General features: G+C 38.9%; 1 protein-coding gene across 1 annotated transcript in view; it reads right to left on the bottom strand.

Annotated features, from left to right (window-relative positions):
• Positions 1-26,258, bottom strand: part of Ggamma30A (guanine nucleotide-binding protein subunit gamma-e) — a 149,843-nt gene that overhangs the window by 97,317 nt on the left and 26,268 nt on the right. The window contains exon 2 of the mRNA XM_065234280.1: positions 21,890-22,007. Within this exon, the coding sequence (XP_065090352.1) occupies positions 21,890-22,002 (113 nt within the window). The 5' untranslated portion in view covers positions 22,003-22,007. The remainder of the gene's footprint in view (positions 1-21,889; positions 22,008-26,258) is intronic.

Genomic DNA, 26,258 nt, shown 5'->3' with positions numbered 1-26,258 from the left:
TTGATTACTGTGGGCCATATTTGATTCGCATCTCACGTGCCTGACGGTGAGAGCTGTGCAATTGGAAGTGGCAAGTACACTGTCGAATGAATCTTGCAAGATGGCTATCAGGAGGTTCATTTCAAGGAGGAGTGCGCCTCAAGACATCTACAGCGACCAGGGCACGAATTTTGTAGGAGCAAGTAGAGAACTAAAGAAGGAGATTGGCAGCATCAATCGTTCGTTGGCTAACGGTTCGTTTACTAACTACGACACACAGTGGCACTTAAACCCACCCACTGCAACTCACGTTTGGGAACGTATGGTACGTTCAGTGAAGGCCGCTTTAGAAACTCTCTCCACGTCACGGAAGCCTGACGAAGAAACGTTTCGCACATACTTGACGGAAGCGGAGTCCATTATCAATTCACGGCCATTGACATACGTTCCGCTAGATTCACAGGAAGATGAAGCACTAACACCTAATCATTTTCTAGCGGAGTTGTGCAACCAGCCAAGATGCCAACTGATGAAGGGAGAGCCCTCAGATCAAACTGGAATCACGTCCAGTATCTCTTAGATCAATTCTGGACAAAATGGATCAAAGGATACCAACCGACCATCAATCGACGAACCAAGTGGTTCAACGACATCAAACCAGTGACACCAGGAGATTTGATCATCATAGTGGATGAAGGTATTAAGAACAGCTGGATTAGGGGAAAGGTTTTGGAAGTGCACCGTGGAAAGGACGGAAGGATACGCAGTGCAGAAGTACAGACAGCCAGAGGAATACTCCAACGGCCGGTTGCAAGATAAGCGGTGCTCAATGTGTTCATAAGAGGTATGACTGGAGAAGACATCCAGCAATACGGGGCGGGGAATGTTGGCGAGAGCGAACACCTCGCGAATCATAACAACCTTGGCAAGCTGTGCGTCTGAACTGTCTGCAAACATTCACTACAGTTTCCATGGGGAAGCTATTGAACGTCAAGTTGACAGCGTTGGAATGTCATTGGTAGATGGTAGGTTAAAAGAAAGATGAAAAAGAAGTATATTATTGGAAAAGTTTGTAGTCAGTGATTAATAAAACAAATTACATTAAACTAAGATTTGAACGACACACAATTGTAAGTATACAAAATATTGTATTAAATTAATAGACAAGAAGTTGCAACACGATAAACAAATTAAAATTAAACTAACCAATGTAAGATTTCTATATATTTTACTTTACACTTAAAACTAATTAAAATAATATTTACAGCTTAAAGCATATTCCCACAAAACAAACTGGGTTTGCTAAAAAGACGTCCGAAGGTCAATGGTTGTCGTGTGCCGCAACATAAGGAATAAAAATGAGAAACGAACTAAGTTTTCAGGAAAAGGGCATGTTCAAAATATTCACACTAAATACAAGACAACATCGGTTTAACAAACAAATTTGTCTAGCAACGATGGTAACGAACTAATGCTAAGTATTTTTAAGTATTTCTAGGTATCTTACATATCAGTGAGGAGTTTTTTGTGCACAACGCAGTAAATACAAAATTTAGAGTGGGATGCCCCTAGGGAAGCAATATCTAAAAAAAACTTTCAGCCATCGTGGATAACTTCCCGAAACGTTTGAAGGTGTTTATCTCAGCACGGGACGGCCATCTTGAAATATTTATTTTTTAAGTTGTCAAAAAAAAGATATTGAAATTTTGTTGTACGGATTATATTCGGACACCCTGTACGTTAAAAATTGATCACTCTCATGCGCAAAGAAGGTCCCTTAGAAACAGTATATCCATTTCAATAGAACAGAGTTCCAGAAAGTGTGTATAGTGTTGTAGGGTTTTTATTGAGCAAGGAGAGGGTAACAGGCAAACACAATGAATCTCTGTTGAAACAATGGAGGAAGGGGGCAAACGAGACTGTACCGGGAATGATAATAGGCCAACTCTTTCCGGTCCATTTATCCTCGCATTCGGACGCCCGCATTTTCATGCCTCCGTTCTTGAGGCGACGGAAGGCGAATGTGTGTTAGTTTGTGTCTGAACGCACCAGAGCTGGCGGCAGTAAATTTGTCGACCCCTTTTCCTTATACCGGATACGGCAGGCAGGCAAAGAAATACAAAATATTCGGGTTTTCCTGGCATTATGAAACAGGATGAAATATGAGGAGAGTTAACTAGAACGGTGAGGAGATCATTTAGTTTAGCTTTCTTCCGTTATTTTTATAGTTGAATTGCTTTCAGTCCAGTGAATTGATAATGTAACATGAAATTATACATAAATAAATTAAATGGAGTACACTCAATTCTGATTTTACGCGATTTTCAACTTTAGATTTTTCTCTCATACAGCATTTTTAATATCCCCTGATTTCTCATTGATTTTTTAAAACAAGTTACAAAAAATTTGGATGAAAATTCAAATCACACGAGGCGAAATAAAATCGCGTTAGAACAGAACTGAGTGTGTTCCATTAGGGGCCATTTGAAAGCCTGTAATTCGAGCTAACCCCATCCATATCAATCTAATGGATGAAATAAGAAGGCGTCCTTTTCAAACTCTTCATCTATTAGGAGAGATTGAAGAATCTTTTGCAGAAAATAAACGGAAAAACCTCAAATACTAGCAGTTACAGTTCTAACGATATTGCATTTTTACCACCCTCTCCTTGCAGTCAAAGCTTTGTATGAACCGAGCGAATCTCATTGAATGTCAATCAGCTCCCAGGGAGCGGAACAGCTGGGATCAAAGTGAATGCAAGGATTACGTCTATCCGGCGAACAAATATCCACATATGGGAAATTCAATTTCATCTTATTTCAATAACCGTCAGCAGAATCGACATTTTATAAACTGAAGTATGATTGCACCGTTCCTTCCGTTGTGGGTCGGAAAATCTTTTCGCGAGCTCAATTTACATTCCCATTCCGCTTTTCGCTGAAAAAATAACAAAAGCTTGTGTTGCTTGCTCAAACAAAGGCCTGACATAACACTACGGCACTCAAACCTCCACCGGGCAGATGAGCATCTCGTTCGTCGGAAAAAAGCAAACGAGCGAGCTCTGGTTTTAATTATTGTAATTATTTTTACTACGACACCACCTGCCGTCATCAGCGTTGCCCGTGGTAGACGTTCGCACCTCGGGCTCTATTTTAATTGAAATTATGATTAACTTTCAACGGTACCATAGAACGCACTCTCGGCCCCCGTTGTGGGTCGCTTCAATGTTGCAGAATGAATCAAGATTACGTTGAGACTGCTCCATCGGAATACAGGGATGCAAATGGTTCAACATTAAGTCAAAACTCCCTGATTTCCACCTCACTAGGAAGGTCAACAAGACAGCACTCTACCTTAGCATAACATCGATCGATTGGCTTCTCGCATCTCGCATCTCGCAGCTGTATCTTTTCCGACTCCATCGCTTTTGGATAGTATGGCAATATATCCATAATCGTCATCCCATCATAATCTTAATGCAATAAAGAAGTCGATTTGATAGAGCCAAGCACGGGGTGTAGAAGCAATGAAAGCAACGCCAACGGTTCGGACCGAGAGTGTGGAAGGGGTTTGGAGTGTTCATCTCCTAGCGCGTATCCGTGTTCGCTCGCCCTCATGAGCTTCAAGTATAGCCGATAGATTATTAATCAATACCCGTCGATAAGGTAACTGATAGAAACAAAATTGACACCTGATTAAGTAAAGGGTGTATTCGATAAAAATGGCTCACTTTTGAACTGTATGAGTAAAGTTTGAGTAAATCTTATTCATAGTGTATTGTTTACATCTATCAAGTTTCATAGTTATTCATACAGTAGTTCCAGTCATGTCACCGAAACAAAAATTGTCCGTGAAAACATTTTGTGCACTTACAATCAAAATTCAAAGGCGTCCCACCGATGGATCGCTAAAAAGCTTGGAATTGCAAATACAACTGTGCGTCGTGTGATAAGAACCTTCAAGGAGCGTCTGAGTGCCCGAAAGAAGGACGGGAGTCATCGTAAAAGTGGTCCAATGGCCACGAAAATGGTGCAACAGTTCAAGAACCGTCCAAACATGTCAATTCGAGATGTCGCTAAAAAGTCCAAGGTGTCAGTCGATTTTGTGCAGAAAATTATGAAGCGAGCTGGATTACATGTTTATAAGGTGCAAAAAGCCCCAAAGCGGAATTAAAAGCAAAACATCACTGCGAAAACCCGCACCCGGAAACTTTACACGAAGTTGCTCACCAAGGCCGACTTCCGTCAACTCTAAACAAGCCAATCGATTGGAAACTTTTCTACAAACCTGCTAAAATGAACACTTAATCAATTTTCATTAGGTCACTATTGAAAATTATACAAATGTCCAATTGTTGCAGCGGTGATCAAAACTATCACCGATTGCCTGCAAAAAGCGCTTTCCCTAACACAGATTTCAAAATCGAATTCCCTCCAAGACATTCTAGAATTAGTGGCCCGAGGTAGACAACCGTTCCGTGAAGTAAGAGATGTATTGGGAACACGTGATCTTCCCTACATGCAAGCGATCTACGAATTCCTTTGTTTGTCTGATGTTAGAGTTTGATGTGACTAGCCCCTCCTTTCCAAACAATTTCCCGCCATTGTGTCCCAGTCTTATTATCCTCCTGTTCCTGTGCTGCTTGCCCCTGCCCAGCCAGGATTTGGTCAACCGTTCGAGAGTAGTATCTGAAGGAGGCTTCAGAAACCAGTTTCCTACCTAGATCCTTCCAATCGAAATTGTTACCCATTAACCTCGAGCCCGCCACGAGTAATTGATAGCCAATACTAACCTAGAAATACGGCTATTTAAAATGTAAACCAAACATTACTGATTTTGGCTCCGCAAAGTGTCACACACGACTGAGCCTAGTAAATAAACGAACTAGTTAAAAAAAAGATATTCCAGAAAAATTCCTTTATGGAATTCAAAGGGAACTTTAGGGAAGTTCAGGGTAATGACCGTAAGTATCGTGAGCGCCAGAGCTTTTTTTTTTTTTGAAAAATTCGGAAGAACTTCAAGGCAGTTTCATTAGTATCAGGAAAATGGTATAGCTTTTAAAAAGTTCTAAGAGAATGGAAAGGAATCCTTACCACTTGGAGGAAGTTTGGAGAATTTCACAAATGTTAACAGGTTTTTGGGCAGTAACGTGAACTTCAGCACAGTTTGGAGAACTAACGGGTGTTCAATAAAAAATGAGAATGATTTCAGTGCCACCCAGCGCACTTGTGAGAGCATCGCGACTAAGTTGCGTCGTACGGCTGACCAGGGCACCTTCTCCAATATTCATTGACATTTTTTCGAAGAAATAATAAAAATTACTGAATTCGTTGAAAAAAAATTTACTAGCTATATGACTGAAAAAATTCTCATTTTTTATTGAACACCCGTTACATCTTAGATAGTGTCATGGCAAAATGAATGCAGACATCCATTATATCTCAGTGTCTGTCCGAGGGAACTAAATGATACGTACATTAGACTTAAGAGTGCTCCTTAATCCTTAATCCCCCCATGGCTTTGAGGCGCATCTATGAAATTAGTGATTAACCAGCTATAAATTTACCATGGTAGTACTGCTCAGAAAGACTCAGGGAACACATCAAAAATGTGTAAGTAAATTTCAGACGAGTTTAGTGAACTCCAGAGATATCTGGCAAATTTTAAAGATATTTCCCGCAGCCAAAGGATGAAAGTCTCTTTCATAAAGAAACCTGAACCTGAACCTGAACCTCATATTTCCTGGATTTTAAATAAGGTCAACTTAAGAGAAATTCAATGAAAGGGTAAGGAACCTCGTTGTAGTTAAGGGAGTTCCAGAAAAAAAAATCAGGGTACACAACAGCGAAGTTTGAGAGAACCTTACAGAAGTTATCCCAAACTTCGTAGATTAATTAGGAGCCACAGAGAAGCTTACGGTAATTTTAGAGAAGTTCAAATCAATTCAAATGTAGTGTAGTTTAAGGTTTTCCCTTAGCTCAGTTGATAAAGGCGCGGCTGGGTTCAATTCCCTCTTTTCAAGGATTTTTCGGGTTGGAAAATTTATTTTTCCTTGGACATAAAGTATGATCATAGAGGTAACTCTAAGAATAGAAGGTCCCGAAGAAAATTTCATTTGCACATTTAATGTGCTCAACTTTTTGGCTCAGCTCTGGTACTCTCTTTGGTCCCAAGCTAATCGATGCACCCCTAGAAACATAGGAAAATCCACGAACCCCTCTTTTTATCTGTCAAACTTTCATAGCGAATCAAAACAAACATAGTGTAGTACTGGAATTTATACTAGAATGGGGTACGTTAATCGATTTGCTTGGGACCAATAGGCTAGTCAAGTGGTGAGCCAATTTAAAATCGTTAGTTTCGTATTGATTGTTGGTATTATTGCGCTTGCCACACAATTATACTCATGTAAAAATGGTAAGGCAGCGAATGTTTTTTTTCCTTTGATTTGTTTTCTGTCGATCTTGTTTTCCGTGCTGAGCACCAATGCTACCGACGCCAGGGAGGCAGCTCTCGCACCTGGACACTACCTATCGACCCATCAACTCATGAACCGGGGACCAACGGCTTTACTTCCCTGATCAGAGATGTTATGCCTCAGAACATCCCGGCGGCGCCGACTGGGATTGAACCCAGGCCTGCTGGGGTGAGAGGTAATCACGCTTACCACTACACCACCGGCGCGCTTTAAGGCATCGAATGCTCTCAATTAATAACTGTGAAAATGCATCTAGAACACTAAGTGGAGAGCACGCAGTAAGCTAATATACGGTAAGCAATAAGCATGAAATACAAATATTAAGAATAAGAAGAAGAAGAAGAAGAAAAGAGATTCTTCAAAGAAGTTAAGATAATTTCATAAAAGAATCTCAGGACACTTAGCGAGAGTTCTCAAAATTATGGAAAAATTCATTAAAGGCTCAGGGAGGTTCACAGAATTTGCGAAACCACCGTTGAGGTACTTCTCGTTGAAAATTCCTAATAAGATTAGAGTTTATTTGGGGTGGATTTTAGCTTAAATTTCTCGTAACAACCAAGGATTCTTAGGATTCATTTTATAGTCTCTCTTTCTCTCTCATTGAATGTAAATGCAATGTGCACTCATTATTCGCTGGTTGAGATGTAAGCTCATCCCATGTAACATTGCAAGTTTTATGGAGGTTTTAAAGCATGCTACAAGTGTAAATCATGGTCTACAGAACCCTTATAAAACCGAAATTTCTACTTGGGATCCCTTCTACCATTGCCATTCGATAATTGGGACACTTTTTATATTGTCAACGGGTATTTTTAAGGCAAGATTGACTGAATTTTTTGACTGATTAAAAGCTGAAAAACACCCTATCGAGAAAATCCTCAATTGTTATACCAAATAACAATTTTGGTTTAATTACACTCTTGTAGACCATGATTTAGACTTGCAGAATATTTTAAAGCATCTTGCTTGAAATTTGCTTGGGATTGCAACTTTGCTCTAATTTTCGTACAAAACCTCTTCAAACCGCACTCACTCGCACTATGCTGAATTTCTGATACCGTGAACTAACGGTAATCTGACCGTTTTTAATCTGAACACTTTTTAGTTGGAATTCCGTTAATCTGTACGCCTTGCGAACTAAAAATTGCTCAAACGTCATTTTGCACAGAATCAAAACAAAACAGCAAATAAGTTTACGAGAAACGCGCTTTTCTGATGGTCATAGGGTTACTAGAAGTTCATTTCAACGGGTGTCCACGGTACAGACACATCCAGACATTTCATTAGCTATCGTACAGAAAGGAGCTTGTAAAACCAATATCAAGCATGATATTTTTGACGTAGGACTACGTCTTTGATTTCTATATGGGGGTACACTTTGTGAAAACCGAAAATGGAACATGTAACAAATTAAGAAAGATTTTGAACGTTAATAACTCAGCTGCCCCTGGTCCAATTTCAATAATTTTATCACCAATCGATCAGAAATATGGCTACGCAAAGATATCAATGCTTCCGAATGTTGATTTTCAACAAAAAACTATTGAATAACTGGTAAATGTCCAGCATTGTCCAAAAGCGTCGAATTAACTAACAAATCCACCAATTACTTACATGCATATGCTGCTTCCCCAGCACAGTCGTCAGAGAGTAATAAGTAGACGAAACAAGTCGAAGTGGTATTCGCGTCCAATCCTCGGGCGTGTGCGAATAGGGAGGATGGAATTGCGTAATATTTTGCACACTCATCGCCATACTCAGAACCACAACCTCCCAACAACCACACCACTGTGTGGTGGAGTTCGGTCGTCGAAATTAGTAGCAGCAGTAGCAGTGCTTTCGGCGTGTGGCGTTGAAAATTGTTCTCCATTAACAACGAAAGGCTGCCTGCAAGCAGCGAGCTGCAGAGCCCACATAAGCAACCATCAAAGGAGGAAGAAGCTGCACCGCTATGCTATGGATCGGAATCAGTAGCTCTTCGTGAGTTGCTGCGGGTATCTCATCTATGCCAAGCGTGTCACCCTCGCTCCAAACGACATACAGCTTGACAGTCTCATCCGTGTTGAACACCCAGCTCAGAATTACTCAACCATCACTACGGTCCTTTTCAGGGTCACCATAAATTTGTTAAGAGTATTATTTGGACATTTGTCAAGGTCATCAGTTCCCTCAACCTGGTCTCTATAGAAGGTGTGGAATTGTAGGCCGAATGTATTGGTGAGATTAATCATCGTCCGACCATTTTCCAGAACACGCTGGTAGCAAGTGTTATAAATCCATATAGAATTTGAGAGAAGTAGGAATAATTCGCTTTGGGTGTATATTCAGTCCCCAGAAAGCCAATAAAATCAAATTTGTGAGAAAATTAGCTCTCACGAGTTCAATCTCTCGAAGTCCCTCCTTTTTTACATCTTCTGCACAAACGATACTTTCCGCCCCATATAATTCATATAATTCGGAAGGAAATCCTGTGAGGGGTGAATTGAATACACTTTAATACCAAAATGCACAAAACTTAAAAATTCATAAATAACAAAAAAAAATTAAAATACACCTTTTAAAGCCGGGTAGATGAATCGAAAAAACTCAAGTTGATAGTCCCTTGGATTCTCTTCATCAACTTTCTCTTTGAAATAAATACTACAAATTTGATACGCTTACAAATAAAAAACGGAAAGAGTTAAGATAATTGATGATTGATCAATTAAAAGAACTAAATGTTCACATTTGTTCCGTCCACTAGCGGTCCTACGTCAAGCTTTCGTTCGTGCCTCTAGGCACAGACCCTTCTACTTTTTTTTATTATTTTTTCCGCCTCCTTTTTATCGACGATGAACTTTAGTGTTCGTGAGATTGTGTTTGGAGATCTAAAATAAAGTTATGCAAATGATGACAAAAAACTCACGACAGATATTTCCTAGAATCCCAGTAAGGATTCTCCTTAAATCCGAGGAAGAATTCTTAAATCCTAGAAAGGATTCCTCTATAAGCAAAGGATACTCCTAGATTCCCAGAAAAGATTTTCCCGGAATCCAAAGAGGAAGGAACTCAGAAAAGATTCCCCTAAAATCCGACAGATATGTTCAGGAATAATGGAACCAACAGCTTTAATTAAATTTGATCAACTAGTCAATCATTTCCATATTAATACAACAATACAAAAATAATTACACCTAGTGACATAAACCGATTTGATCACTTCCCCCGCGTATGTATATTTAACCGCAGCAACGCTTGGATAGTCATAGTATAATCATCCCAATTCCATGAATTAATTACGGACAAAAGCGACACGTTGACACCATCCACATCCACTTGCAAGCCTCTATTACAGCCCGACAAAAATATCCTTCGGCAAAAACCATCAATCAGTCCACAGCATCGCTGCCGACACCCACAATCGTTATCTAATTAGTGGCCATATACATGAGCAGTCGCATAGCCTTCGGGTGGTTATGTATCGAAAAATCGCTGTCCCAGAATCTCCCACCGCAGTTCACACACATTGCCGTTGTAATATCTTTTTCCCGCTCTGCTATTGACTTGCCTTTTTGTTAGTCACCCCAAATCCAAATATTCCTACCGTCAGCAGTACTGAGCAGTTCCAAGCAAATACACAAATTTTAGATTTTACCTCTCAAAATTCCATGTTACTTTGCATAATTGTTCGCTAGGGGCAATGAACCATTAGACTGATGCAAAATTTGACTTTTTTGCTCCATAGTGTTTAAATGATTACGAATCGGGTCCTGAGTAGCCTCCCAAAGTTACAACTCATTTGGTTAGAAACAGACTTCACACAAGCCATTTGAAGTTTACATGTAAATTACTATGGGAAATCTCAGCTTTTTGTTCATTACCTTCTAGTCTTTTTCCATATTGAGCTGCGAAACAGTTCGATAGCCATTCTTATAGAAAATTCTATCTATGTAAAACGAGACAGGAAAAAGTTATTAATTATTTAAGAGATTGGTGAACTTATGACATGATCAAGCAGCTGCTCTGTAGGCAACACCATGTAGCCATGATTTTTGTGTCCTATTCAACGCCCGAGAAACACCAATGTTGCCTGCTGAGCAGTTGATTGAGCATGATCATAAGACATCAGCGCATTGAACCATTGATAACTTTCGATCCTTGCATTTAATCAAAAAGTGGTCTGGAGTAAAGTTGTAGCTGGGAAAATTTCCTACAAGTACAATTGAAAGTTTTTGAAGCAGACCGATATGGTGAATTATTAGATAGACATGAACAAAAATCTTGGTTTTACCATAGTAATTCCTATACAAACTTCAAATGGTTTGTGCCATCTCAGTCTCTCACCAAATGGGTTCAAATTTTGAGAGGTTAGTCAGGATCCGATTTGGAATCGTTTAAGTATTGTGGAGCGAAAATTTCAAATTTTGCATCACTCTAATGAACCATGTTTGTGCTGGAACTCGGCCATTTTGACTCCCGTCTATTTAAAAAATAAAAAAAAAGATGGTGCAGTAGTAAGCATCATTGCTTCTTACTCCAAAGGGCCTGGGTTCAATCCCAGTCGGCGCCGCCAGGATTTTCTGATGCATAAAATCTCTGATCACGGGAAGTAGAGCCGTTGCACAGTGGTCTAAAAGTGCCAAAACGTGCGGTTTTTTAGTTCATGCGAAAACGGTCCATTTAACCCATATTGTGTCTTCGAAGAAGTTTGTGCACATAAAAAGCCCCTTCTTTTGAGTTTAGCCATTTCATGATTAATTCACCTAGCAGGGAGATGAAAACTTTACTTTTTTTTTGTTTGTCGAGATAGCAAAATGGTGTCTTGGCAAAGTTTTAGACAATATTAAAACAAACATTTTTGCTGAAGATGTCAATCCTTTATCTCTTATGTTTACAGAGATATGTAATTTTTTTTGTAAGAGCCTTCCGAAAATCAAATTTTTGCAAATAAGATTTCAGGAAGTAATTTTTTGATATTAGTATTTTCTACACCGATGTTTGTTTTTTTTTTAATACGCCATTTTGTCTTGGGAAGCAAGTCCCTATCTTCAATATTTCTTAAGATATTCAAGGTTTTGATCCAAAATTAGCACTATTTCCAAGGTCAATAGCTCGAAGTTGGGCAAAATTGGGCAAACCAAGTTTGAAAGTATACTTAAAATGCTGCCCATTGCATACCAAATCATTAGTCTTCTTTAATATTCTCTGCTGATCTGCTTATTACCCAGTGAACAATTATTTGAATTTTCATAGAATTCGGAGAGGCAAAAATAAAATCGATTCGTCCAGTTGGCGTGGAACTGCTCTACTGCTCTACTGCTCTGTATTCATCATTGGCTGCTGATTTTGCATCACCCCCTGTGAATCATGCATTTACATAGGTTCATAAAAGAGCTCGCAATACAAAAATAGGTACGACAGGACCCATCACCAACCACTTTGTAGCAGTTTCCGGTCCATACAGACAAAATTTAGCCTGCACGATAACGTTGTCGCCGATATCGGTGGTGTCTCGGGTGAAGTTGTAGGTCGGTAAGGCTCGATCGAAGAAAAACGAGAGGATTGTGAACGGTACATGAAAGGACGGGAGCGGAAAATTACTGACAACCATCGCAGGAAGTACAGTTGATGAATTCGGTATGTGATGCTTCTTCTTCCTCCTGGATTTTACGCTCTTATACGAGTTAACGCTTTCTTACAACTGAGAGTTTGTTGAAACATTTCCACAGTTATTCTTTCTATGCCAATCAATGCACGAATAATGTGTATATTGTGTGAAAAGCACATTTCCAACTCGAAATATGTTCTAGACCGGACCGGGAATAGAACCCGCCAACGTGTCATAGATCTTTATAAAATTGTATGTTATTTTTTAAAAATAAAAATGTCTTCGAAAGATTGAAACATTTATTTTTCGCATCATTATAGAGGTACAAAGGAACCATGATTGGAAAATCCCTTCAACAAGGATGGAACAAAAGCGTGCGTGCCAGCTGTGGTTAATTTTCGTGATAAATGTGGCTGGTACATAATTAAGGTAAAGGGAGAGAGATTTGAATTAAAGTATGCTAAGTTGAAGGTTATATATGAAGAATATCTGGAATACACTGATATCAAAAATTCATGCAAGCGTTCAATCGTTATGACCATTTTTAAAAGTGACAGTTATTCTGAATCACCCTGTAAAGCCGATTAATTTTCCGTCTTGATTCGGGTGCAATTCAATTGTATCAAATGTTGAAAAAAAAAATCTATGAGTTTATCTATCGTGAAGCAGAAGATGTCAAAATGATTTTTGGGCTCACCGTATAAAAACAGTGCTTACCAATAAATGTTGTTGCTTATATGAAAAAATAATAAAATCACAGGAGAACTGAGGAACTTTGTTGATATCAGATGTAGAGTTCAAGAAGAATATTGTTAAAAATCCAGTAAATCGAGTGAGATCTGCTAGAATCCCAGTAAGGATTCCTTAGTATCTCAGATTATAATCTCCAAAATTCCCAGAAAGGATTCCCCTATAATCTCAGAAAGCATTGTTCTAGAATCTCAGAAAGGATTCTCCTAGAATGCCAGTACGGATTCCCCTAAAATTTCATAATGAAATCTTGAATCCTAGACGGGATTTCCATAGAATCCCAGAAAAGAGGCCAAAAAAGCTTCCCCTAGAAATCCAGAAAGCATTTCCCTAGAATCTTAGATAGTATTCGTTTTCAATCCCAGAAAAGATTGACCTAAAATCCCAAAAAGAATTCCCCTAGTTCCTTAGAAATTATTCTCCTAGAATCGCAGAAAGGATTTTCCCAGAATCCCGGATAGTATTCTTCTTGAATCTCACAAAGAATCCTTCTTGAATCCAATAAAGAATTCTTCTAGAATCCCAGAACGAATACTTCTTGAATCTCCCTAGAATCCCAAAAAGTGATTCAAAAAGGATCCCAGAGAAAGTTTTTGAATCTCGGAAAGGATTCCCCATAGAAACCCAGAAATAATCTGGAGGTGCGACACATGTAAATCTCAATTTTCGATGGTCGAAAAATCTCACACTAGTGAATCAATCGACGGAAAATCTTTTTTAATCTACTAAGCGTGTGCGCATCTTACAACAACAAAGCTATGTTTTTCCAGTATATTAGAGTCGCACTTCTCGGAAATAATGCTAATAGAATTTCAGAAATGATTCCCGCAGAATCCTAGAAGGGATTTCCCTAAAATCTCAGAAAGAATTCTTTTTTTTATTATTATTATAATCACTTTAACGCTCTTGGGTCATTCGTGACTTGGAGGTCGCCCCCCAGAAAGAATTCTTGAATTACAGAATGTATTTCCCTAGAATCCCAGAAACGAATATGCTAGAATTCCAGAAAGAATTCCACTAGAATCCCAGGAAAGGTTCTGGTAGAATTTCGAAAAAAGATTTTCCTAGAATCTCAAAAAGTATTCGCCTAGAATTTCAGATAATATTAGATAAGATTCTTATTGAATCCAAGAAAGGATGAACCTAGAATCCTGGATAGGATTTTCTTAGTATCTCAGATTATAATCTCTAAGATTCCCAGCAAGGATACCCATATAATCTCAGAAAGGATTGTTCTAGAATCTCAGAAAAAATTCTCCTACAATACGGACTCCCCTAATATCTCAGATAGAATCCTTGAATCCCTGAAAGCATTCCTTTAGAATCTCAGAAAGGATTCTCCTAGAATCCTAGAAGAGATTTCACTATAATACAAGGAGAGTTTCCCTTAGAACGCTTAAGGTTGAATTTATTTTGTAGTATATTCGAATAATTCAAAAGCAGTTTTTTTTTCGATGCATTTCAGATTGCAAAAAACAAAAAAATTCTCCAACAATCTCAGAAAGGATTCTCCAAGAATCTCAGAAAGGATTCTCCTCGAATCCCAGTAAGGATTTCGCTAAAATTCCAGGAAGAATGATTAAATCCTTTGAAGGATTCACCTAGAATCACAGAGAGTATACTGCTAGATTCTCAGAAAGGATTTTCCGGAATCACAAAAGGATTTTTCTTGAATCCTAGAACTAAATCTTCGTGAATCTCAGAAAATATTTCCTTGAATAACAAAAATATTTGTCAAGAATCCCTGAAAGGCAATCCGTGCCGGCCGTTGGTTCTTGAAGCTGCCGTCAGTGATAACGGTGGCGTTTATGTTGGAATGATTTTAAGCTTCGGTCATACGTTACCATCATCATGTCTTAGCGATGAGTTTCACCCATCCAAGTATGACCAACCGATAGGACATTTTTTTCTGAAAGCCACCGTGAACTCACTTCCATGCACTTCTTTATTTTAATTTCATAGAGCGATAGGAACAAAATTGAAAAACACCGAGAGAACAATTGAAAACAGTATTCACTTGAGAAATTTTCATCAATACCACAACGTTACCATGGCCGTTCAAACAAACGCATAAATGGAGCTGACACTCGTAATTTTTACATCAGCTGTCAATAACTGACGTATAATCGAAACAAAGAGCCAAAAAAATCAAGCAAAGTGTTCTTGGATGACTTTTGTGCCACCGGAGTGCTGAAAGGATTCTTCTTGCATCTCAGAAAAGGTTCTCCAAGAACCCCAGAAAGGGTTCCACTAAAATCTGGGGAAGAAATATCCTAGAATCTCGAAAAGGCTTCTCCAGAAATAATGATAAGATTAGATTGATCAAGAATCTCAGAAAGTATTGTCCTAGAATCCAAGAAATGTTTTTTTTTTGCATCTCTGATTAGATTGTACTTGAACATCAGGGAAGATTCTTCAAGAATTCCAGAAAGGATTTTCCCAGATATAAAAAAGAATTTTTCTAGTATCTCAGATTAGAATCTCCAAGAATCCTAGAATGGATTCCTCTATAATCTCAGAAAGAATTGTCCTAGAATCTCAGAAAGCATTCTCCTAGAATCCCACTAAGGATTCCCCTAAAATCTCATATAGAATTCATGAATCCCAGAAAGCATTCGCCTAGAATCCCACAAAAAAAATCTCTTAGAATCTTAGAAGAGATTCCATTACATTCAAGAAGAGGTTCCCTTAGAACTCTTGAAAGAATGTCCTAGAATCCCTGAATGGATTTTCCTTGAAACTCAGAAAATTTTCTCCATGAATCACAGAAGGGATGCTCCTAGAATCTCAGAGAGGATTCTCCTAGAATCCCAGTAAGGATTCCTTAATCCTAGAAAGAATTCCCCTAGAAGCAAAGGATACAGAATAGATTTTCCCGGAATCCACAAAGGATTTTTCTTGAATCCCTGAATGAATTCTTCTTGGATCTCAGAAAGGATTCTTCGAGAATCCCAGGAGGGATTCCAGTAGGATTCCAGGAATGGTTCTCTTAGAGTTTAACAACGGATTCTCCTAGAATCCCAAAAGGCTTTCCTCTAGAATCTCAAATATGACTCTTATCGAATCCCAGAATGAATTTTCTTGGAATCTAAGAAAAGATTTTCCAAGAATCCCTGAAAGGATTCTTCTTGAATCTCAGAAAGGATTCTTCATGAATCCCAAAAAGGATTCTTCTTGAATCCCACAACGAATTCTCCTTGAGTGCCAGTAAGGATTCCCCTAGAATCCCAAAAAGTATTCCCTTAGAATCCCAGCATTAATTTCCCTAGAATCTCAGAAAGGATTTACCTAGAATCTCAGAATTGATTGTCTTAGAATCCCAGAAAGGATTTTCCTTGAATCTCAGAAAAAATCTCCAAGAACACCAGAAAGGATACCCATATAATCTCAGAAAGGATTGTTCTAGAATCTCAGAAAAAATTCTCCTAGAATACGGACTCCCCTAAAATCTCACATAGAATCCTTGAATCCCTGAAAGCATTCCTTTAGAATCTCAGAAAGGATTCTCCTAGAATCCTAGAAGAGATTTCACTATAATACAAGGAGAGTTTCCCTTAGAACGCTTAAGGTTGAATTTATTTTGATGCATTTTCGAATAATTCAAAAGCAGTTTTGTTTCGATGCATTTCAGATTGCAAAAAACAAAAACTTCTCCAAGAATCTCAGAAAGGATTCTCCAAGAATCTCAGAAAGGATTCTCCTCGAATCCCAGTAAGGATTTCGCTAAAATTCCAGGAAGAATGATTAAATCCTTTGAAGGATTCACCTAGAATCACAGAGAGTATACTGCTAGATTCTCAGAAAGGATTTTCCGGAATCAAAAAAGGATTTTTCTTGAATCCTAGAACTAAATCTTCGTGAATCTCAGAAAATATTTCCTTGAATCTAACAAAAATATTTGTCAAGAATCCCTGAAAGGCAATCCGTGCCGGCCGTTGGTTCTTGAAGCTGCCGTCAGTGATAACGGTGGCGTTTATGTTGGAATGATTTTAAGCTTCGGTCATACGTTACCATCATCATGAATTAACGATGAGTTTCACCCATCCAAGTATGACCAACCGATAGGACGGTCATTTTTTTCTGAAAGCCACCGTGAACTTACTTTCATGCACTTCTTTCTTTTAATTTCATAGAGCGATAGAAACAAAACTGAAAAACACCGAGAGAACAATTGAAAACACTATTCACTTGAGAAATTTTCATCAATACCACAACGTTACCATGGCCGTTCAAACAAACGCATAAATGGAGCTGAAACTCGTAATTTTTACATCAGCTGTCAATAACTGACGTATAATCGAAACAAAGAGCCAAAAAAATCAAGCAAAGTGTTCTTGGATGACTTTTGTGCCACCGGAGTGCTGAAAGGATTCTTCTTGCATCTCAGAAAAGGTTCTCCAAGAACCCCAGAAAGGGTTCCACTAAAATCTGGGGATGAAATATCCTAGAATCTCGAAAAGGCTTCTCCAGAAATAATGATAAGATTAGATTGATCAAGAATCTCAGAAAGTATTGTCCTAGAATCCAAGAAATGTTTTTTTTGCACCTCTGATTAGATTGTACTTGAACATCAGGGAAGATTCTTCAAGAATTCCAGAAAGGATTTTCCCAGATATAAAAAAAAGAATTTTTCTAGTATCTCAGGTTAGAATCTCCAAGAATCCTAGAATGGATTCCTCTATAATCTCAGAAAGAATTGTCCTAGAATCCCACTAAGGATTTCCCTAAAATCTCATATAGAATTCATGAATCCCAGAAAGCATTCGCCTAGAATCCCACAAAAAAAATCTCTTAGAATCTCAGAAGAGATTCCATTAAATTCAAGAAGAGGTTCCCTTAGAACTCTTGAAAGAATGTCCTAGAATCCCTGAATGGATTTTCCTTGAAACTCAGAAAATTTTCTCCGTAAATCACAGAAGGGATGCTCCTAGAATCTCAGAGAGGATTCTCCTAGAATCCCAGTAAGGATTCCTTAATCCTAGAAAGGATTCCCCTAGAAGCAAAGGATACAGAATAGATTTTCCCGGAATCCAAAAAGGATTTTTCTTGAATCCCTGAAAGAATTCTTCTTGGATCTCAGAAAGGATTCTTCGAGAATCCCAGGAGGGATTCCAGTAGGATTCCAGGAATGGTTCCCTTAGAGTTTAACAACGGATTCTCCTAGAATCCCAAAAGGCTTTCCTCTAGAATCTCAAATATGACTCTTATCGAATCCCAGAATGAATTTTCTTGGAATCTAAGAAAAGATTTTCCAAGAATCCCTGAAAGGATTCTTCTTGAATCTCAGAAAGGATTCTTCATGAATCCCAAAAAGGATTCTTCTTGAATCCCACAACGAATTCTTCTTGAGTGCCAGCAAGGATTCCCCTAGAATCCCAAACAGTATTCCCTAAGAATCCCAGATAGAATTCTTGAATCCCAGAAAAGGTTTTCCTGGAAACCAAGAAAAATTCTTCTAGAATTTCTAAAATGATTACCCTAGAAACTCAGAAAAGATTCTCCAAGAATCTCAGAAGGATTTTACTAGAATTTCAGGAGAAGAACTCCTAGAATTTAAAAAAAAAATTCTACAAGTATGCCAGAAAGCATTCTCCTAGAATCTCAAAAAGGATTCTCTTAGAATCCCAGATGGGACTTCGCTAGAATTCCAGGAGAGGAACTCCTAGAATTCCAGAAAAGACTCTCAAAGAATCCCAGAAAGCCCTCAAGTAGAATCTCTGATAAGATTATTATCAAATCCCGGAAAGGATTGACGAAAAATCTCAGAAAGAATTATCTTTTCTTAGAATCACAGATTAGGTTCTACCAGAAAGGATTTTCTCAGAATTTCAAAAAAGATTTTCCAAGAATTTCTGAAAGGATACTTTTTGAATCTCAGAAAGGATTATTCATGAATCCCAAAAAGGATTCTTCTTGAATACCACAACGAATTCTTCTTGAATCCCAGTAAGGATTCTCCTAGAATCCCAAAAAGTGTTCTCTTAGAATCCTAAATAGAATTCTTGAAATTTAACTCAACTTAATAGGATTTTTTTAGTGGGAATGACACTGATGAAAACTGAACATTGTACTCGAAATAGTATCTATGATGGATACCAAAATTAATTAAGTGAAATTAAATGGAAGATAACCTTGTTTGCTGTTTTACACCAGTATAGTTACTCCTAAAATCCCAGAAACAGACTAGAATCTCAGGAAGGATTTTCCTTGAATCTCAGAAAATATTCTCCCAGAATCCTAGAAAGTTTTCCACTAGAATCGGAGAAATGATTACCCTAGAATCTCGAAAAGGATTCTCCTAGAATCCCAGCAAGGATTCCCATTACATCCCAGGAAAAATTATTGAATCCCAGCATTAATTTCCCTAGAATCCCAGAAAGGATTTACCTAGAATCTCAGAAAGGATTGCCTTAGAATCCCAGAAAGAATTTTCCTTGAATCTAAGAAAAAATTCTCCAAGAACACAATAAAGGATTCCCCTAGAATATAAAAAAGGAATTCTCCTAGAATTTCAGAGAGGATTTCACTAAAAACTCAGGAGAGGAAAACCTCGGGTTCTAGAAAAGATTCTCCTAGAACTCCAGAAAGCATTCCCCTAGAATATCTGATAAGATTATTATCGATTATGAGGATTGACCAAGAATCTCCGAAAAAATTGTCCTAGAATCCAATATTCATATCCATTTCTGATTAGATTCTACTAGAACCTCAGAGAGGATTCTTCATTAATCCGAGAAAGGATTTTCCCAGAATCCCAAAAAGGATTCTTCTCCAATCCCAGAGCGAAATCTTCTTGGTTCCCAGAAAGGATTATCCTAGAATCCCAGAAAGTATTTGCCTAGAATCCCAGAAAGAATTCTTAAATCCGGAATGAATTTTGCTAGTACTCAGAAAGGACTTTCCTAGAATTTCATAAGAGGTTCTCCTAGAATCCCAGAAAGGATTATTTCTGATTCAAAAAATAATTCTCCTAGAATCTTAGTAAAGATTCTATTAGAAGCCCAGAAAGGAATCCCCTAGAACCACATAAAGGATTATTCTATTATCTAAAAATCGCAGATAAAATTGTTGAATACCAAAAGAGAATTATGATTAGAATTCCACAATATTCTTTAAATTTCAATAGAATTAATTAAAAAAAAGGCTATGAATTCAAAAAAAAATTGATGTGAAACAAATTTCATTTTGATTTGGAATTGAAAAGATAAATTAAAACCCCAAAAATTTTTAGTTCAGTTCCGTTAAGATACTGTAGTGACAATGATGATTACAGTTTAGCTAATCTTGATGATTTTTTTTATATAATGCAACGATAATTGCAGTCTATTTACCCTCATCTGCTCGCTACACCTTATTTGGTGATACGTGAGAATTATTATTTTTCAGCACACGGCAAGCCTTTTCCCTTTTTTTTAAGAACTTACGGTGATAAGGAAAATGTTTAAATTAGTTCACTCGTTAAATTACTCATTCAGTAGAGGAATGAAATATCTGTTGCATCTAAATTGAAAAAAAATGTTGATATTTTGGAAAATATAGGGGGTGTCCAATCTGCCTCGCGTGGTCATAATGCTCGCAGCTCCCCTATTTGAGTAAATTTGTGCCAATTTAACTCAATTTTGTTTGAAACCCGATATGTTGACACATTAAAAAGATATACTTCGAAATACATTCAACAAATATATGGAACAATTTTTATCCCAATAAATTGTAAAAATTCGTCAATATTGGTTATTTTATATTCTTCTGGCTTTAGTAGGCCCCGGCTGGGAATGTACGCCGGCTCTCAACTTAGTGTTCTTTAAACACTTTCACAATTGTGAATTGAGAGCTTTTGGAGCCTGTACCATTTTTGCGTTAGTATAATTGTGTGACAAGTACAAATATACTCTATGTCCAGGGAAGGCGAAAAATTTTAAAACCCGAAAAATTCCTAGACCAAACCGGGAATCGGACCCAGCCGCCTCCAGCATGGTTTTGCTTTATAGCTGCGCCTTTACCGACTGAGCTAAAGGAGGCATGTACTGCATGTAATCAACAAATAGCAATGACAAACATTAGTGAACACTATGCCTAATGGCGTTTGGAGTAATAACCCATTAGCAGCCTGCGCACACCATTGAACTTATTTGATGGTCACTGCACACTTCATTTGATTCCTAACGTACATCAGTATGTAATTTTGCATTATTTTTCCCGAATTTCAAGTGACTTCATAGAATGATATATAGCACACCTATGAAGTCCGGATCTGTACCTCCACCATCTGCCATTATACACATGCCCAAATCATAACGTGCTCAAGTGGTGTGCCAAAATCAACAACAGTAAGTATGCACATTGTAATCATCACATTCACTAAAATCCCAATTTTCTACGGATGTTCCGTTCTGTCACCACTTCACCACGCTCCGGCCGATATCTGTAGCATTTAGGCCCAGGATGGAAAGCATAAGAAAATCGATTTTCCTTTCTCTGTCTTCCAGTCTAGCCCTCCCATCGGGACGACCCACCGACGGCAGCAGCAGCAGCAGTAACATATCACACACCGTTCGTTCGTTAGCATCATCTCTCGCCATCATCCCCCTGTCCGCGTGTTCACGTTTTTTTAGCGTGATAGAGCGGGATGGATTTTCCAGGCAGACAGCAGCAGGAACGAGATGGAACTATTCGGAGCATAATTTTGCGTGCGGTTTTTTTTCCTCCCGTACTACCCTTTGCTGTCTGATTCATGCTTTTAAATGTAACACTTTTTTAGAAATACACAGACTTCCGGTCGATGGAAGCCAGTTGCTCCGGGCGATTTCCACTGATAATGGATGCAGAATTTCGGTCCGGGCTGGTTCATTCACTTTTGCACCCCCAAGCAGCACAGAACGTTGATTTGCTTCACTTAATACACACCCCGAAAATATCGACGACCATTAAATGGGGAGTCCTTCTGTTCATGTTTTCGACTTTCTATCACTTTTCCCCGGATCGAAGCCACTCGCTTCACGGGAAATTCACAGGTTAATCCATTTTTCTTTCGAGTTGATCGGGTCCAATTGGAATGGTCATACCGCAAGTAATAGAAATCTTAAAAGGGTACTTACGCTGCGATGCTCTTTGACAATGGCCACCGTTCCATCGAAGCCTGGTACTTCATGTTCTCGATCTGCTTCTTCAGTGCGTCACGGTCCATGGTTGCTAGAATACTGGGATCCATCGCGCCTGCAAGTAGACCAGATGCCGCGTGAGCAATCTTTTACGGTCGACGATTAAATCGGGTGTTGGGGTGGGGCGGGAAAATGTTGCCCCATGAGAAAATGGGAAATTTCGGCGAAGGGAATTTGAAACGGTCGTTATGGATTTTTGAAAAATTATTCAATCTGATGGATGAACCTGTTTTCGTCTTGAGACTTACTTATCACTCAGTTTAAGCATGTAATTACTATGGGAATCAGTCCCCAATTCCATAAAAGACTGCAGAAATTCAAAAATTAGCATCTCAATCAACCAGCTGTCACAACTAGAAATGCCAAAATTTAAGAACACACATGCGCACCAACCCCGATGGGAAATTCTTTATCACCAGGGGGAAATCGACGAACCGACGAAGTCCGTTTCGCTTGATGGTGCAAGGTGCTGGGGTGGTGCATTGCAAAGCGAAGCCGGGGTGTGAGAAAAAACAAATCAAGATCCACAAACTGACTGCCGCTGTACAGAGACGGGGGGTTGTGGATGATGTTTGTTAATATGTTCATTCGCAGTCGTCAGGTTGATAGATAGCGTCGAAATGAATTCAAAGCATGCGCAAAGCATCTCAGGCTCTTTTCTGACGAGTGTCAGATCAGATGAATAGCGCGGAAAACTCGCGGGAAAAATTCAAATGTCAGTCAACTGAAGTTTTAAAAAAATCGAATTGAATGTAGAATAAACCACGTTTCTGCGTTTCTAAGACATTGACTCTACGAGCAACAAACCTATCATGTTTCACTATTTATGTAATATTTTCGGTAACATTTAAAGGTTTTCTGATGTAGCTTTGTTGGAAATGGGGATTTTTTGGAATTTTATTTAATTTCACCCACAGGTAGAGTTTATTATTATGTAAATGAAAAAAAACAGAACAATTTGCAGTGGATATTTTTTCCGGAAAATTTTAGATTATATTTTCAAATTTTCCTATACATCACATTTGAAAATTCATAACTCATGAACCAAATATCATAGAAATTCTGTACCTACTCAATTTTAGCACGGTTCGGATTTTAACAAAACCATAAAACCATCCGTTTTTGCCACGGAGTTTGATTTTAACACCATGCCAAAATCGAACGGATAATGTATGTTTGCTTGTTGTGGTTACAATTTTTAATAACGCCTATGACCACTCACGGTGGTCCAAAATTAACCAAATCATAAATTAAATTTTAAAATAAAACCGTTTGATTATGGCAATACTAAATTTTTGGGTTTGTTGCCAAAATCGAACGGGTATAAGTTTAAGTGAAATCATATTAAATTATCTCAACAATCTATAAACAGTCTGTATTTATGCAATTTATTTTTAGGCCTCTATTTGTGAAAGTGGGATCTCAATTTTCAACCAACTTAATTAAAAAAAATAAAAAATAAAACGAAGGGAAATGGTGGTATTAACTCTTAAGCGACCGGAACGGACTTTGATTTACTTTAATGACGACTACATAACTAATTTGCCATCTGCCATCTGATGTGTCATCAAGGAAAAGATTAATTTGTTTATTAATTTATTTGATAAGGCTCAACGGAATTAACTATACAGAGCCGAGGATTCATGTTCACTTTACAATACATCCTAAAACTATAGTCAAAGGGTACAACACAATAAACATTTTATCTTCCGCTATCCAATAAGCCTCCTCCACCAGAACGGGAACCGCTTCCAGTGGTTTCATTGAATGGCAGTTTCGCCAACGGGGAGCAGAGTGCTTCTATTGCAGCACTCACACATTCATCACGAAACGGTTGCTTTCCAAAGTCCTCTTTGCTATTACCATAGAGGTAACTCTAAGACCAGAAGGTCCCAAAGAAACGAGCTCAATTTTTTGGCTCAGCTCTGGTACTATCTTCGGTCCCAAGCTAATCGATGCACCTCTCGAAACATAGGAAAATCCACGAACCCCTCACTTAATCCGTCAAACTTGCATAGCAGATCAAAACAAACATAGTGTAGTACTAGAATGTCGACAAGAATGGGGCAACCGGTGAAAACTAACGATTTTAAATTGGCTCACTACTTGACTAAAGGGTGATACGGTCAAAATTTGGTCAAGGGAAAACGCGTGTAAATCGGTGAAATCGTTTATTTAAAAAATCAAATTAAATTTCTTTTTCAAGTTCAATTAGTATAAAATTCAGGAAAAATATTCAGTTAGGCTTCCGCTTTTCCAAATCCGAATTGCCGGGCCTTACGCTTGACCCCTGCCATCAGATTTTGTACAGCCACCTTGTCTACCTTCTTCGCCGCAGAAAGCCAGTTTGCCTTGAACTGCTGCTCGCCCTTAGCAGTTTTTTTTTTGGTCTTCTTTAGGTTCCGCTTGACAATAGCCCAGTATTTCTCAATTGGGCGGAGCTCTGGCGTGTTGGGAGGGTTCGTGTCCTTGGGAACCACCTGCACGTTGTTGGCGGCGTACCACTCCATGGCCTTTTTACCGTAATGGCAAGATGCCAAATCCGGCCAAAACAGTACGGAACAACCGTGTTTCTTCAGGAAAGGCAGCAGACGTTTATTCAAACACTCTTTCACGTAAATTTCTTGGTTGACAGTCCCGGAAGCTATGAAAATGCTGCTTTTCAAGCCACAGGTACAGATGGCTTGCCAAACCAGATATTTCTTTGCGAACTTTGACAGTTTCATGTGCTTGAAAACATCTGCTACCTTTCCCCTTCCTTTTGCCGTATAAAACTCCTGTCCCGGAAGCTGCTTGTAGTCGGCTTTGACGTAGGTTTCGTCGTCCATTACCACGCAGTCAAACTTCGTCAGCATCGTCGTGTACAGCCTCCGGGATCGCGCTTTGGCCGTCGTATTTTGTTTATCATCGCGATTTGGAGTCACTACCTTCTTGTAAGTCGATAGTCCGGCTCGTTTTTTGGCTCGATGCACGGTTGTAGACGATACACCCAGCTTATTTGCGGCATCTCGGAGAGAGAGGTTAGGGTTTCGCTTGAAACTACCGGCAACTCTCTTTGTCGTCTCAGCGGCTTCCGGTTTTCGATTTCCCCCCGATCCAGACTTCCTGGCTGTCGACAAACGTTCCCCAAACACTTTAATTACATTTGTAACGGTTGATTTGGCAACTTTTAGCGATTTTGCCAACTTTGCGTGCGAGTAGCTCGGATTTTCGCGATGCGCGAGCAAAATTTTGATACGCTGCTCTTCTTGCTTGGACGGCATTTTGACAACTGAAGAGTGAATTCCAAAATCAAAATAGGAGCAACATTCTACACACACACCCTTTCAAAATGAGGGGTGTTCAGGTTTTTTAAATGCAAAATTGAAAGAAATACGTCAAGTTGATATTGACCAAATTTTGACCGTATCACCCTTTAGCCTATTGGTCCCAAGAAAATCGATTAACGTACCCCATTTCAGTCGAAATTCTAGTACTACACTATGTTTCTTTTGATTCGCTATGAAAGTTTGACCGATAAAATTAGGGGCTATGTTTCGAGGGATGCATCGATTAGCTTGGGACCGAAGAGAGTTCCAGAGCTGAGTTGGTTCTACTCCGTGACCTCCCCAAAAAGGGCGATTTTCATCCATTTGAAGCAGTTACTCAGGAAGTTTAGCTGCATGACTTGGAACAGGTGAAAGCTCAGTCGTTCTCGAAAAGTTTCCCTTCTCCCGTAAGATGCAATGCAGGTTATATGCGCTTGCCTGGAATTTTTGGAACAGTTAAAACTTTCGCCGAATGAAATCGCTGCTGTGGTTCGGAAGGCAGTCGATATCCAGCAGACTGACAGCTTCTGAAGTTTCCTGCAGTCCCCGTTTGGCACTGATGCAAGTTATTCGGATCATCTTCGAAACGCAGTTTTTGGAGAAGACTGGTATGTTTATATTCAGAACGTGACGCAAACGCCATTTATAATATTATAAGTATTCTCATTAGCAGCGCCGGTGGTGTAGTGGTAAGCTTGATTACCTCTCACCCCAGCAGGCCAGGGTTCAATCCCAGTGGGCGCCACCGGGATGTTCTGAGGCATAACATCTCTGATCACGCCTTCCTTCGGAAGGGAAGTAACACCGTTGGTCCCCGGTTCATGAATTGATAGGTTGATATGTAGGGTCCAGGTGTGGGAGTTGCCTTCCTGGCGTCGGTAGCATTGATGCTCAGCACGGAAAGCAAGATCGACGGAAAACAAACCAAAAGAGAAAAAAAAGTATTCCATCAATTTTAAACGTTTAATTTGGCGGCTTCCAATGCTTTCTTGAACCGC

The sequence above is a fragment of the Ochlerotatus camptorhynchus genome, unplaced genomic scaffold (genome assembly GCF_037179485.1).
Source record: "Ochlerotatus camptorhynchus isolate MF236.1 unplaced genomic scaffold, CSIRO-AGI_Acam_v1.1 ptg000037l, whole genome shotgun sequence".
Taxonomy (NCBI): Eukaryota; Metazoa; Arthropoda; class Insecta; order Diptera; family Culicidae; genus Ochlerotatus; species Ochlerotatus camptorhynchus.
Note: the sequence above shows the minus strand (reverse complement) of the source record. Positions and strands in the feature narration are given on the sequence as shown.